This window comes from Miniopterus schreibersii, assembly GCF_964146895.1.
Source record: "Miniopterus schreibersii genome assembly, chromosome: 20".
In the NCBI taxonomy this organism is placed as follows: Eukaryota; Metazoa; Chordata; class Mammalia; order Chiroptera; family Miniopteridae; genus Miniopterus; species Miniopterus schreibersii.
In genome coordinates, this window is record NC_138122.1 from 20,572,558 (window position 1) to 20,586,143 (window position 13,586).

The window sequence follows — 13,586 nt, forward strand, 5'->3', positions numbered from 1 at the left end:
GTTTGGAGTGTTATGTACCTGTTTGCCTTTGTGACTCCTGCTTAACTAAAACTGTGACCAGAGCAGAACCGTGGAAGCAACCCCGAGGGAGAGTCTGACCAAAAGTCATGTCCAAAGCTGGGCTCGTGCAGTCAGAACCATGTAACCAGGGCCGTGACAAACTAGTGCTCACTAGAAGATGTTTGTTATTCTGAGGGCTCTTATAGTGGGTTAGGAGCTGCCATGCTGGTAGAAAGCTAAAGATGTAAAGTAAGGAGACATGAGAACCATCAGCTTCAGGAAATATCAAGTTCCTCTTGAGACGAATTTTTTGGAAAGAATTCCATCTCGGGAGGAAATATGAACAAAAGGAACATTCCTAAGGCCCTCAAGACTTGGTCTCATGAATTGTGCCAATGCTAGGTGATGAAAGAGCCTGCCTTCTCTCCCTGGCAACCTCACATAACTTTCCACTGCCCACATTTAACCATTCCTGGTCTCCCTGGCCGGGTGTACTGCTGGCTTCTGCTCCCACTTCAGGCTGACTTCTTTCTAACCATAATCTTCAAATGAGAAGCATTGTTTGCTTAAGAAGAAAAGAACTGGGAGGGCCCCAGCCGGTGTGGTTCAGTTGGTTGAGTGTCATGTTGTGCACTGAAAGGTCTCGGGTTCTATTCCTGCCAGGGCACATTTCCTGGTTTCGGGTGCATTCCCCAGTAGGGGGCATTCGATTGATGCTTCGCTCTCACATTGATATTTCTCTCTTCTCCCTTCCCCTCTCTCTCTAGAAATCAATAAAAAAATCTTTTAAAAAAGGAACTGGGAGAGATATCTACTTGGATTCTAGTCCTGGCTCTGAAACTATGTCCTGGCCTTAGGTAAGTCTGGATCTTAATTTCCTCCAAAAGGAATGGAGAGTAGACTAAATTGTCTCCTTCTGTCATCCATGCATGGCTCTGTGTCATTTTCATAGAGAACAAGGGTGAGAGAAATAGCACATTCTCCGTGAGCCCGTTGAGGACAAGTGGTTGTAGCCTTAGTACCTTAATAGAGTGTCTGTCAGCAAGCATTTATGGGATTTGTGGGCAAGATGGCTTGAGATTCAAAAGACCCGGATTGAATACAATTATCAGTACTGACTGGATAATTGAGCAAATCTGGTTCAGAATACCTTAGGATCTACTTCTGCAAAAAAACAATTAATTAATGGCTATGGGCAAACCTACAGTGTGCAGGTGTAAAGAACTCCGTGTTTCAAGATCTTGGGTCATCCCAGTTATCTGAAATCTGCTTCCTAGGTAGGTGCAGGATGAATGTGTATTGCTTGCCCTAAATGTAGACAATAGACTACCCAGAATAGGCTGTGATTTTTCCATCCGCTTCACTTTTTGATGAGATTGTGTGGAAAGCTTTAGCCTGGTACAAAGATTCTTTCTGGCTAGCGCAGTAATCAAACAAGTCTTGCTGCTTTCCCCAGGCAGAAACAAATCAATTTAAGATCCCGCTTGGGAATTCACTGTTTCCTCCCTACAGACCAGGTTCAAGGCAGGTGTCTCATTCTGGCTGAAATGAAGCAGAAATCCTTAGAGAACCATGTCATAAAGTCCCATTTGCTTTTAGCTGATTAAAAAATGTAAACGTACAGCCCACATACCTGGTGTGCTATTTTAAAAATGATTCCTTTATTCCTTGGTTAATAAAAAATTCATTCATAGCATAGTTCATCTTTTCAAAAGAATATACCAGAATGGTTCAGTTAAAGACATTTAACCATTTAGAATTATAAATTAAGTCATTTCCTTCTTGCATTACTCCCTGCTCCCCACCTCCCCCCACGCCCACATACACATTAGTGAAACCCCTGGGTTGGTTAGTATTCCAGAGACCATTCTGACCTACATATTTCTCGGGCCATTTCTTCTGCCTGGTGAGATAAAAAGGAAGTGAACGCAGTTTTCCTATCAGGAGAGGCTGCTGCTTAGAAAAAGTCTTTTTTCAGGGGCAAATCTCATCCTCCTAAAGATTTTAACTCCTTGGCTCTGAAACCTACCCAGTTCAGAGAGTGGCTGGTAGCGAGATGTTGGTTTGCTGCCCTCTACAGGCTGCACTCAGTGAGCTTCCATTAGTTAAAGAAAGAAGGGATGAATGCTCAGGGATCTGAAAAGAAATGAAACAAATTAATGCCAAAATAAGCCAAGAGTGGGAGGAGGGGAATGATTGGGGACATCAGCCCACCATTCAAAAAATCATAGCATTTAGGACATGTAGATACAGCCATTATATAACAGGGTATGATAAAACACAATGATGCAATATTTGTAATAACAGATTTAGTTATACTGTACCAGATGTTAAACTTTGGTTATCTCAGTGGTGGGATTATGGCTAATTTGATTATATTCTTTTTACTTATCTGCATCATCTAAACTTCCACAATAAATATGTATTATTTCTAGTAATAAGAAATTAGTTAAAAAGTGCTTGTGCCGTGGGGACCTCTTGGGTGCCAGTGATGTTCTGTTCCTTGATCTAGATGCTGTAGGTCTTCATCAAGCTGCCCACTTAGGATATGTGCACTTCTCTGTATGTATAGTTCAATTAAAACAGTTTTCAAAAATTGGTTGTTAAAAGTGGAACTCTCATTCATTGCTGGTGACAATGCAAATGGTACAGGCCACTTTGGAAGACAGTTTGGCAGTTTATTACAAAAGAAACATACTTTTATCATTCAATCCAACAGTCTCCTTGGTATTTACCCAAATGAGTTAAAAATTTATGTCCACACAATAACCTTCACATGGATGTTTATAGCAGCTTTATTTATAATTGACAAAAAATTGGAAGCAACCAAGACGAACTTTAGTAGGTGAATGATAATACTATGTGAGTGTATGGGGCAAGTAGTATAAGGGAACTTTTTGCTCAATTCTGTGAACCTAAAACTGCTCTAAAAAACAGTCTATTAAAAAAAATGGTTGTACTCTTCTAGGAATATACTAAAAACGACTATACACATTAAGTGACTGAACTGTATGATATATGAATTATTTCTCAATAAAGTTGTTTATGTTTTTAAGTGGTTGTACTCACAGATTAAAATAGATATAAAGTATGGATGAACCTTGAAAACATTAAGTGGAGAAGCCAGACACAAAAGGCTATATACTATATGAAATGTCTAGACTAGGCAGAAACTAGGAGGGGGCATAAGAGATGGGGAGTGACTGCTAAGGGTTCTGAAATTAGATAGTGGTGATTAATGTACAACTTTGTGAATGTACTAAAAGCAACTTAATTGTATACTTTTAAAGGATGAACTGTATGGTATGTGAATTATACCTCAATAAAAGCTGTCATTTACAGAAACAAGTTATGGTGGATTTTGGAACATTGTTTTAAATAGATAGCTGTGTGCCTAGCATTTCAAAATCATAGTCATTCAAACAATATAGCTGAATGTACATTAAAAAATAAATTCAGAATGGCCACACATTAAGAAGCCTAGAACCTTCTGTATTTTGTCAGTGCTCTCAGATGAATGGGAACTAGAATCTGATAGCTGAGAAAGCATTTACCTTTAGCAGCAGGATACAAGCAGAAGTGTCAGCTTCTGGCTCAGGAACATAGGCTGTGGTCAGCGTGGGTCTATTAAAGGCAGCAACTCCCCACAACGAGAATCCAGTTTCAGACATGCCAAGTTATCTGACCGAGTGGGCCCAATGTTCAGTATTGCAATCGGTAACTTCTTCTCCCGGGCAGTGAGGATAAACCTGTAACCGGAGTACACCTGTAGGAGGAAAGGGAGGCACAGATAAGAGATCTCTAAATGCAGGAAGAGATAAACCAAATAGGGAGCCCCAGAGAGGCTCGCAAAAGAGGCAGTTGCCACCCTGACCAAGTCAGATACCTGTAAGGACGATCCCACCACCAAGAGAGAGTCGGCTTCTTTGACGCGCCTATGCACGAAGTCAACCTTGTCGGGGTTCACTGTGTCCCCGAAGAAAACTACATCTGGTTTCAGGGGGCCTCCACATCGAGCACAGGAGGGGACCTGAAAGCTCTGCACCTGCTCCTCTGTGAGAAACACGTCGCCATCAGGAGCCAGGCCATGGGCCTCAGCACTCCAGGTGGGGTTCAGGACTTCAAAACGCTCCTGCAGCACCCCACGGGGAGTCTGTTCACCACAATCCAAGCAGAGGACCCTGAAACCAAAGAGGAGGCCGACTGAACGCTCTGTCTTGGGGAGGCACATATTGCCATAGACGGTTCATCCCCAACTATTTTTATGAACCCACAGCCATCATTAGTTTTCTGATCCCTCTGCCGTCACCTTAGTCTGGGTTCTTCAGGCTGACCCTGAGCCAATCTTTTCTAATCCTGTCTTGCCTTCCTCAAATGTTATTTTTATCATGTTGCTTTCTAGCTCAGAAACCACTAATAGTCCCCTTTGGTCTCACAACAGACCCAAATTGCAACGCATGGTTTTCAGATGCACCCATGAGTTGGGTCTAGCCTTCCCAGGCATCTGATTTCATACCAGTCTCCCCAGAGGCCACACTAGCCTCTTCTGGGCTCTACACATTCCTTTCATATAGAAACCTCTCTTTCCCCTCCTGGCCTAGTCAAATCTGAGCCAGTCTCAAGCCCCACCTTACCCATAAAAGCTTTCCCGATTTCTCCAATCTTTACTAAATCTGCTTCTCTAAACTTGTAAAGCATGTCTATCAGGGACCACACAATTTAACAGTCATGTGTGGAGTCATTTGCTGTTAAACATGTTATTTTTGGGTCTCCCCCAAGCAGATTACAAAGTTCTCACATGTAAAGTACACCAACTTTTATACTTTGGTTTTGATCCCTCCACACCAAGTAGCACACGGGTACACACCACACATTGTAGGCACCCAATAAATATTTTACAATTGGCAGGAGAATCTCGGGCTAAAGATAAGGCAGGGGTCTCCAATTGGCTACAAGTTATTGCCAGGGCTGCATGTACTCATTCCAGCAAGACTTACTGGTTCTGACTATATGCCCGGCTGTACTGTGTTCTATGTGTCTAGGCACCAGAAACTCAGCAGTTTGCAGCATATGCTGTTGGTGCTCTGCTCATAGTCCCCTCAGGACAGCTAGAAGCCACTGCACACAGTTCTCTTTTAAGCAACTTCCTGTGGCAGAGGAAGCCTTCTCTGGAGGAGCAGGGTCCAGTGTTAGGGAGTTAATTCCCAAGAGTGATCTTGGAAATTAACCGGTGAGGGATGGGAGATGGTGGATAAACATCCCAGCTTCCCTTTCAGTGAGAATTCTGAAGCATGCTCTAGACAGAGGGCCTTTCATTCTGTTGGGCTCCGGCTGCCCAAAGTGGTAACCCTAATTCATTAACGTACCCTTTTTGGCTTTCCTCCCTTCCCCATTTCACTTCCCCAATCCCTCACCGAGTTTGGTGGGATCAACTCCAAATTAAACAGCTTGCTCCCAAATCATTTTCTCAGAATCTAATGACAACAGTGATGAAGACAGCCAGGATCGCTGCCCTTACAGAGCACACATTTCTGCATTCACACCGTTTGCACTCCTGCACCTGTGCATGCATCCGTGGAGCTCTGTTAGGCGCTGACTCCCCGCCTTGGTGTGCAAGGCATCCACATTTTGGGTCACCAACCAGTACAGCTTTCCGAGTCTCTCCCAGTTGCTCAAGGCCCAGTGTGCAGGATTGGGCTGATGAGAAGAGAACTGAGGCCAGCCCACAAAGTTTCTTGCCCAGTACCGCTGGCGGACTGGAGCACTCCGTACAAAATCCCTGTGCTGGATGGGCCTTCGGTCAGTGCGTGCATAAAGTCCCACCTTTTCTGACCTGTAGTCTGGGATCCCTGACTCAGTGGAGATTCCTGCCCCGGTCATCACTAGGAGTCTCTTGGAAAGGGTGACGAAGCGCTGTAACTCTTTGACCTTCTCAGGGTCCACGGGGGGACTTGGTGGCACAAATAACCCAATGGATCCATGTGAGCACTGTTGGCTGAACTTCACCATCCAGCAGCCTTTCGCTGCCCTGAAAGTCAACCCAAAGTTCATTCTAGAGAGAAAGAAACCTCATGTGAAAAACCAATTTATTATTTACTTACGTATGTATGTATGTATGTATGTATAATTGATATATAACATTAGTTTCAAGTGTACAACATAATGATTCAATATTTGTATATATCATGAAATGATCACCAAAATAAGTTTAGTTACATCTGTCACCACACGTGGTTACAAAAATTTTTTTCTTGTGATGAGGAATTTTAACATCTACACTCTTAGCAACTTTCAAATATGCAATACAGTATTGTTGACTATAGTCACCATGTGGTACATTATATCCCCATGAATGACTTATTTCATAACTAGAGGTTTATACCTTTACCCATCCCCCCCCCCCGCCGCTGCCCCTCTGGCAACCACTAATCTGTTCTCTATCTGTGAGCTTGGGGGAGGGAAGTGTTGTTGGTTTTTTTTAGAAACTTTTTTTGTTTATTTTTTTCATAAATAAGTGGAACAGCAAACTGATGTTTCTCTCTCTCTCTAAAAATCAATCAATAAAAAAATAAAGGAGGGAAGATAAAGTAAAAACTGGTAAAGCAGCACAACCTAAGGCCTATTCTATCCTTCCCTCCACACACCCCTAGAGTGTATTTATAATCTTACTTTGAAACCCAAATCAATCTTTTGTAAAATTTGGAAGGGTGTGAGCTAGCTCAGGATCTGATGGCTCATGGATGCATTGAGCACTGGGGCTCCAGGCTTATAGAGAAAACTGACCCTTGCTAGGGGTGTGGTGTGAAACTGGCTTCCCCCATCACGGCCAATTTCAGGCTCCCAGTGGTTCAATTACTGGCTAGCAAATTCCTGACTATTTGACAACTGGCCCTCATAGGTACAAACTGATTCCAGCAAACCCTCCTGGGTCCTATGAAGTCCAACCCTAAGCCACAAGCCTACCTTTTTATTATCTTTTTATTTTATTTTATCTTTTTAATCTGTTTTGGTCAAGTTCTACCACCTTCCACAAAATAAAATCTTGTCTCCACACTGGACTATTTCATCCTATTAAGAACCTATCGCCAGCCCTGGCCCATGTGGCTCAGTCGGTTGAGCGTCCTTCCCTGCATCAAAAGGTTGCTGGTTCAATTCCTGTATACTAGAATCAACTAATGAATGCATAAATAAGTGGAACAACAAATTGATTTCCCTCTCTCTCTGTAAAAATCAATCAATAAAAAAATAAAGGAGGGAAGATAAAGTAAAAATTGGTAAAGCAGCATAACCTAAGGCCTATTCTATTGTTTCTCTCCCAGTAGCACCCAGCTGGTCAGAAGTGAATTCCTGATAAACTTCCAGAGGTTAATGGCTTACCCCAGTATCCTTTAATACCTCATTGTTATTCCATCTATAACTACATCTAAAGATGTCTCTATCAGAGGAATATATTTATATTTTAGTTCATACCATTCGTTGGGGAACTGTGTGTTCCATAAACCTACATCCCATTTTATAAATTAGAATGATCTTATTTCTTCATACACTAAGTGAAGCACATTTGAGTTCTAGTATGCCATGTGTTGATAAAGTTGTTGCTCAGACTTTTCAGTCTTTTTATTTCATTAATATAATCAAGCACACCCACACCTTTTATTTTTCATTTTTCCCATATTCTTTCAGTTTACTCTCATTTGCAAACTGCTATTGCACACAGCAAAGAGTAGTGAGGCCTGGCAAGGCATTCTATTCCTGTGTGTACACTTTTCTAGCTTTAAAAACAAGGCGTTGGCATTATTTGATAGAATGCAGAAATTCTCTAGTGACACGCGCCCCATAGGTAAACATTATTTTATGCTTGGAGTTCCAGATCTGGGTTCAGGACCCTGATTTCTCCTTGACGTTCCACAGCAACACGTGAACAGCTAAATAAATACAGAGTCCTAATTCCTGACACCAAAAGGCTTGGGAAACCCCGCTGAAAACACGTTCTATTAGAAAAGCTGCTCTCTCCCAGGTCCCACCAAAGGGCAAAGAGGAGAAATGGAACCACAACGTATAGAAACCCGTAGCCCGCACCGAGCTCACTTACCTTTCACAGCTTTAAGGACGCTTCCAAGTCCGACGGTGGCACTGACTGGCTACATTTGCATTTTGGGAAATGTAGTTTACTAAGCCTAAACAGTGCAAGAAAAACTACAAGTCCCACAATTCTCTAGGTTTCACAGTTGAGACAACCAGATTGTCCAGTTGCGCCCCCTGTCTGCTCTTCTTGGTCAGAGGTTTTGAACCTTGGTTGGAGAAGGGCTGCTCTCACCTAAGCCAATGCATTGCCTTTTCTGAGAAGTATTTGGGGCTTCATGTCAATGTCTTGAGTACAAAATCGTGCATCCAAACAGCGCTAACTTAGGAATTCATTCTTTCTTAAGATAGAAGCCTTACTAGATTGATTCACCCTCAACTTCAGTGTTTATGATCCTTTCCTCTTCCCATGACAGAACCAAGCTCCCACCTTGCTATGGGTTGTCAAGAAGTACATTCACAAGTACCTGAAAAATTGTTGTTTTACACATTAATGAACAATTAAAGCCAAATCTAATATACAGGGACTAATGTGTTTACCCACTTGGCTTCTCCAATTTTATTTTCCATCTTGTGTTTTTATTAAATTAACCAACACAATGCCTGGTTTTCACTCCCAGAGATTGATTTAATTGATCTGGGGAAATGCCTGGGCATCAAGTCAGTTTACAAATTTCCCAGTTGTTTCAAATGTGTAGTCTATGAGAACTGCTGCTCTATAGCATCACCTAAATAAGACATCAATCAATTTGCGTTTTAAAACATAATTAAAGGGTAGCTAGCAGGGACCTTGAAGACCACCTAAGGAACCAGTTTAAGATGAACTGAATCCCAGAGGAACAGTGTGGAAGCTGGAGTCAGAGTTTGACTCCTGGTCCTCTCATTGAATGTAGGGAGGTAAATATTGGTAAAGTAACAGAATTTAGTAGTTTGGAAGCAGTGCCTCCCCCAACAGCTTGGATAGGTCCTAAACTGGGAGAATCACCTGACATGACAGCCCTTTGTGCCTTTCTTAATCTGTCTACACTGGCTGAAAGAAAGAACCAAAATGTAGGCTGGAAACTTTTACTAAGTCAAAACAATTGAAATCTAGAACATTTTCTGCACACATGGGTATTTGATCAAAACCATGGAAACGCCCAAAAAGTGGCATTCCTTCCAGAGCAGCCAAATTTTATTAGGAAAGATTTCAAACCCATGTTATTTTTTTCAGTTCTTCAAGCAGAATGAATATCATTAATAGAAAACTGGCTAGGGATACACAACTATTGTGCTTTTAGGCCCCAAAGAATCTCATGTTGGGAGAAGTTAGCTAAGTTTTCCATTTTTCTCATAGTGCTGGAAAGGATGAAGTCATCCAAGACAGCTGGTGAAACACAATTTCCTTTGATAGCTACTGACAGAATGTAATGAGCCGCCCAATCAAGACATTCTCAAGGGCTAAGGTCTTTGAATAACCCTAGTCTTTTTATTTCTCACAACTCCACCACACCAGGAATTAAACACTAAGTCCTGGATTGTATCAAAGTCAATTAATCTAAATAAATCAGATTGTTAGTGTTGTATTTTTTTCTGCTGGTTGTTTCCTACCCTGGCACTTATCGCTGGGGGAAAAAATATTAATTGCATATCAGCATTATACAGGCCTTTTAAAGATGTTCATTTTTGCATCTAGATGCCAACTGCATGAATATTCACTGAGAGATACTTTAAATGTTTCCTGTTTGAATTTTTTTAATAATGTTGAGGAGAATTTCACTTTCTCAGAGACTACTATTTGCATCTTAATGAGTAACAAAAAACAAGAATATTTAGGAGAATATAGTTGGGGGGGCATCCAGATAGCAGTTTCTAACAGCCTCCCACTTGTAGAGGGAAAATAGGGAATGACAGTGAAAGTTACTTCAAACTTCATGAGCTGTGAACATTTCTGTGGAAATACCCTCTTTTTTCAGCCTCTCCTAATTTAAGATGTCCACAGAAAACCCTTCTGTATTAAACATAGAAGTAGTATATGATCCAGAATTTCCACTTCTGGGTATATGTACAAAAGAATTGAAAACAAGGACTCATACTGATAACTTGTATGCCAGTGTTCATAGAAGCATTAGTAACTATAGTCAAAAGGTAGAAGCACCCTGGCCAGTGTGGCTCAGTTGGTTGAGAGACCCACCATGCCCCGAAAATTCTCGGGTTTGAGTCCCAGTCAGGGCACATTCCCAGGTTGTGGGCACCATCCTCAGTGGGGGACGTGCAGGACACAGCCCCTCGATGTTTCTCTCTCACGTGGATGCTTCATTATCTCTCACGCTCCCTTCCTCTCTCTGAAATCAATAAAAAAACATTAAAAAAAATAAAAACATTTTTTAAAAAAAAGAAGCAATGCATGTCCATTGTAGAATGATTGAATGGAAAACAGAATTCCATACAATAGCCCTAGTCAGTTTTGCTCAGTGGTTAGAGCATTGCCTGTGGACTGAAGGGTCCCAAGTTCGAATCTGGTCAAGGGCAAGTACCTCGGTTGCAGGCTAAGCACCAGTCAGGGTGTGTGAGGGAGGCAACCAATTTATGTCTGTCTCACGTGGATGTTTCTCTCTCTCTCTCCCTCTCCCTTCCACTCTGAAAAGCAGTGGGGAAAAAAATCCTCTGGTGAGGATTAAAAAAAAAAAAAAGAAATTCCATACAATAAAATATTAGTCATAAAAAGGGCTGAAATTCTGAAATATACAACATAGATGGACCTTAAAAACATTATGATATGAAACAAGCCAGACCCGAAAGGTGAAATATTGGATGATTCTGTTTTTAGGAGATACCTGGACTAATCAAGTCAAATTCAGAGAGACAGAAAGTAGAATCGAGGTTACCAGGGGCTGAGGGTAGGAGCAATGGAGAGTTAGTGTTTAATGGGTACAGAGTTTCAGTTCGGGGTGATGAAAAAGTTCTGGAGATCTAGAGCAGCGATGGTTGCAAACAATGTAAATGTGCTTGATGCTACTGAACTGTATACTGAACAATGGTCAAAACGGTAATTTTATATGTTATGTGTATTTTGCCTCAATAAAAATTTTTTTTAAAAAGTTATTTTGGAGAGGACAGTTACACTGTGAATCGGGAGTCAAGCGACGAGTACCCGAACGCTGAGCCCATTTCTCACCGGCCCCATTCAGAGTCTCCACGAGGTTATGCTCCCTCCCATGATGCTTTGCTCCACCCTCCTCCAAAACCTAGCGACGCGAAATAAAGCAAGAGAATCTTCGGGAGCGACCCGTGCATTTTCGGGAGATCTTAATATGGCCGTATCGCTTCCAACCAAACGACAGCGGAAGGTTTTCCCGTGAGACGCAAACTCGCCTTTTTGAACTAGGAACCTTGCTCATTGGCGATGATGCGCAGGGGCCGAGCTCGGCAGCTTTGCGCAGTGGCAGTATCGTAGCCAATGAGGTTTATCCGAGGCGCGATTATTGCTAATTGAAAACTTTTCCCAATACCCCGCCGTGACGACTTGAAATATAGTCGGCACTGGCAATTTTTGACGGTCTCTACGGAGACTGAATAATGAAGTTTTAAGAAAAGGTGTTTCTTTCTCTTCGTTTGGTTTAGCATGTACATATCTGAGAATATTGTTGCTCATCACTGCCCCAGGCTTTACGCTTCTGTATCACTTACTTGTGATTGACTGGGTGTTAGTTTCTCCAGAATCTTTACCTGTGAAAAGTGGTTTGTTCCCCGCTCTCGTTTGCCTACGTTGCATCGTTCCGTGTTTGCAACGCCGGCCCTTGGAACGTAACTGCCCTGGAAATGTTCCCTCTAAACCCCTGCCCCAGGCATCTGCACCCGTAACTGCCCTGGAAATATTCCCTCTAAGCCCCTGCCCCAGGCATCTGCACCCGCGCCCCTGCTACCTGCCCCTCCCTGTCCCTTCGCTTTCCCTGCCTTCCCGCCGCCCCGCGTCTCCCTCCACATTCAAGTCTACACTGTCACCTCGGTGACGTTGTGGCGATTTGCATAAAATTCCCCAGCATCCCCAGCGAGTGCGCGCTCAGGCCCCAAATCTGAACGTTTGTGTGCGAGGTGGTCCAACGACAAGACGCCTCCCGTGCAGGAGGGTCGTAAATACAACTGCGGCGAGGGGCACGCGTCAGATCCACCAACTTGCGGGCCGCCGCTCGCCCTCGGTGAAAAAGCCGTCGCCATCCGTCAGGGAGTGTGGCTCGGGGGCCGGCCCCCAGCTTTGCGCAGTGGCAGTATCGTAGCCAATGAGGTTTATCCGAGGCGCGATTATTGCTAATTGAAAACTTTTCCCAATACCCCGCCATGACGACTTGAAATATAGTCGGCATTGGCAATTTTTGACAGTCTCTACGGAGACTGAACCTGATGCGTTTTAAGAAGAGTTCAGCAGGTGCCCGGAAGCGTAGCGAACACGGGAGAGCTTAAAGTTATTTCATGTGATTGGTTGCTCTGTGTTTCTTTTATCTTCGCTTTTGAGTGTCAGGAGTTTATGGGGATTTTGCCTGGTAGCTGTAGTTTTAAAGCATCACCCACTGTCTCCTCTGCCTGGCTGTGCACCCCGGGGACCTCCCCCAGTGGGGAGTGTGCGTCTTGGTGGTGATAGTTTCGCCTATACCCCCAAACTCTGCAAATGGTAGCAGCGCCCACCTGCATTTCCAACCTCACTGCGTAGCAGGCAGCCCCTTCCAGAAGGGGGAAACCAACTCGCAGGCCTGCGAGAGAATCTGAAGGCGTCGCATCCAAACGCGTTGCCGATCTAACGACAGCCACAACAAATGTCTGATTTTAATTCACTCACACCGGATGGCTATTGTTTTGTTGGCTGTTGTCGTTTTTTAAATTCGACAATCTAAAGGAAAGGAGGTCAGTGAATTCTTAAGGCACACCGGTTGAAAACCGCTTAGAATCTAAACGGTTTATAATCTAAACAAGTCCCCCTGCCCTTTTTCTTTCCTTCATGACATTGATTTTTAATTTTTTTTTTTTTTTTGAAGAGTCCAAGGGAGTTACCTTGCAGAATGTCCCATGTTCTGGATTCATCTGATTGTGTCTCCTGTGGCATTGACATGTTCCTCTGCATTTGAGATTAAGGAGAGACCAAAAGAAGATTACGTGAAGGCGGGAGGAAGCACTTTGGAGATGGGAATTCAGGGCAGTTAAGGTATGTGCTCTCCTGAGGGGCCCGAAAGGGGGCATTTCAAAGGTGTGTTAACCTAGATGCACAGAAACAGTGGACAGGGCTGGCTTAAAACGTTTCACTAAAGAAGTTATAGGCCTCAGGGGTGACTGACTACCCGCCGTGACCTGTCCAGTTAGGAATTTATGATCAGATCACCTTGTGAGGTTACTTTCCTTAGAAACCCTTTTCCATCCACATGTTCATGTTAACATGATTATGAACCAGCATTGCATTATACACTACATACAGTTCTACTACTTTCTTTTTGTTTCTGCTAAACAGTAGATCATGGACATATTTCCATGTCGGC

At 43.1% G+C, this 13,586-nt stretch overlaps 1 protein-coding gene across 3 annotated transcripts; it reads right to left on the bottom strand.

Moving 5' to 3' along the window:
- Positions 1–1,632: 1,632 nt before the first annotated feature.
- SIRT4 (sirtuin 4) lies at positions 1,633–8,173 on the bottom strand. 3 transcript variants are annotated; one of them, XR_013997856.1, is made up of 5 exons: positions 8,093–8,173; positions 5,561–6,052; positions 3,887–4,181; positions 3,555–3,766; positions 1,633–2,136 (listed from the first exon to the last, which is right to left on the bottom strand). XR_013997856.1 is itself a non-coding variant. In XM_081123710.1 (4 exons), exons 2-4 carry the CDS (start codon positions 6,049–6,051, stop codon positions 3,614–3,616), a joined length of 939 nt encoding a protein of 312 aa, XP_080979836.1. In that variant the 5' UTR covers position 6,052; positions 8,093–8,152; the 3' UTR covers positions 3,515–3,613. The 3 variants fall into 3 exon arrangements, 1 of the variants encoding a protein (XP_080979836.1); XR_013997857.1 differs by having other exon boundaries at positions 5,561–6,028; positions 8,093–8,145; XM_081123710.1 differs by lacking the exon at positions 1,633–2,136 and having other exon boundaries at positions 3,515–3,766; positions 8,093–8,152.
- Positions 8,174–13,586: the final 5,413 nt, after the last annotated feature.

Excerpts from the sequence above, each read along its gene's own strand:
- SIRT4 (XM_081123710.1), bottom strand. The coding sequence starts at position 6,051 with ATGAACTTTGGGTTGACTTTCAGGGCAGCGAAAGGCTGCTGGATGGTG. Across the intron at positions 4,182-5,560 it reads CTCCACGGATGCATGCACAG|GGTCCTCTGCTTGGATTGTG; the intron begins GTGCAGGAGTGC and ends CTTTGGTTTCAG. Across the intron at positions 3,767-3,886 it reads TGGTGGGATCGTCCTTACAG|GTGTACTCCGGTTACAGGTT; the intron begins GTATCTGACTTG and ends TTCCTCCTACAG.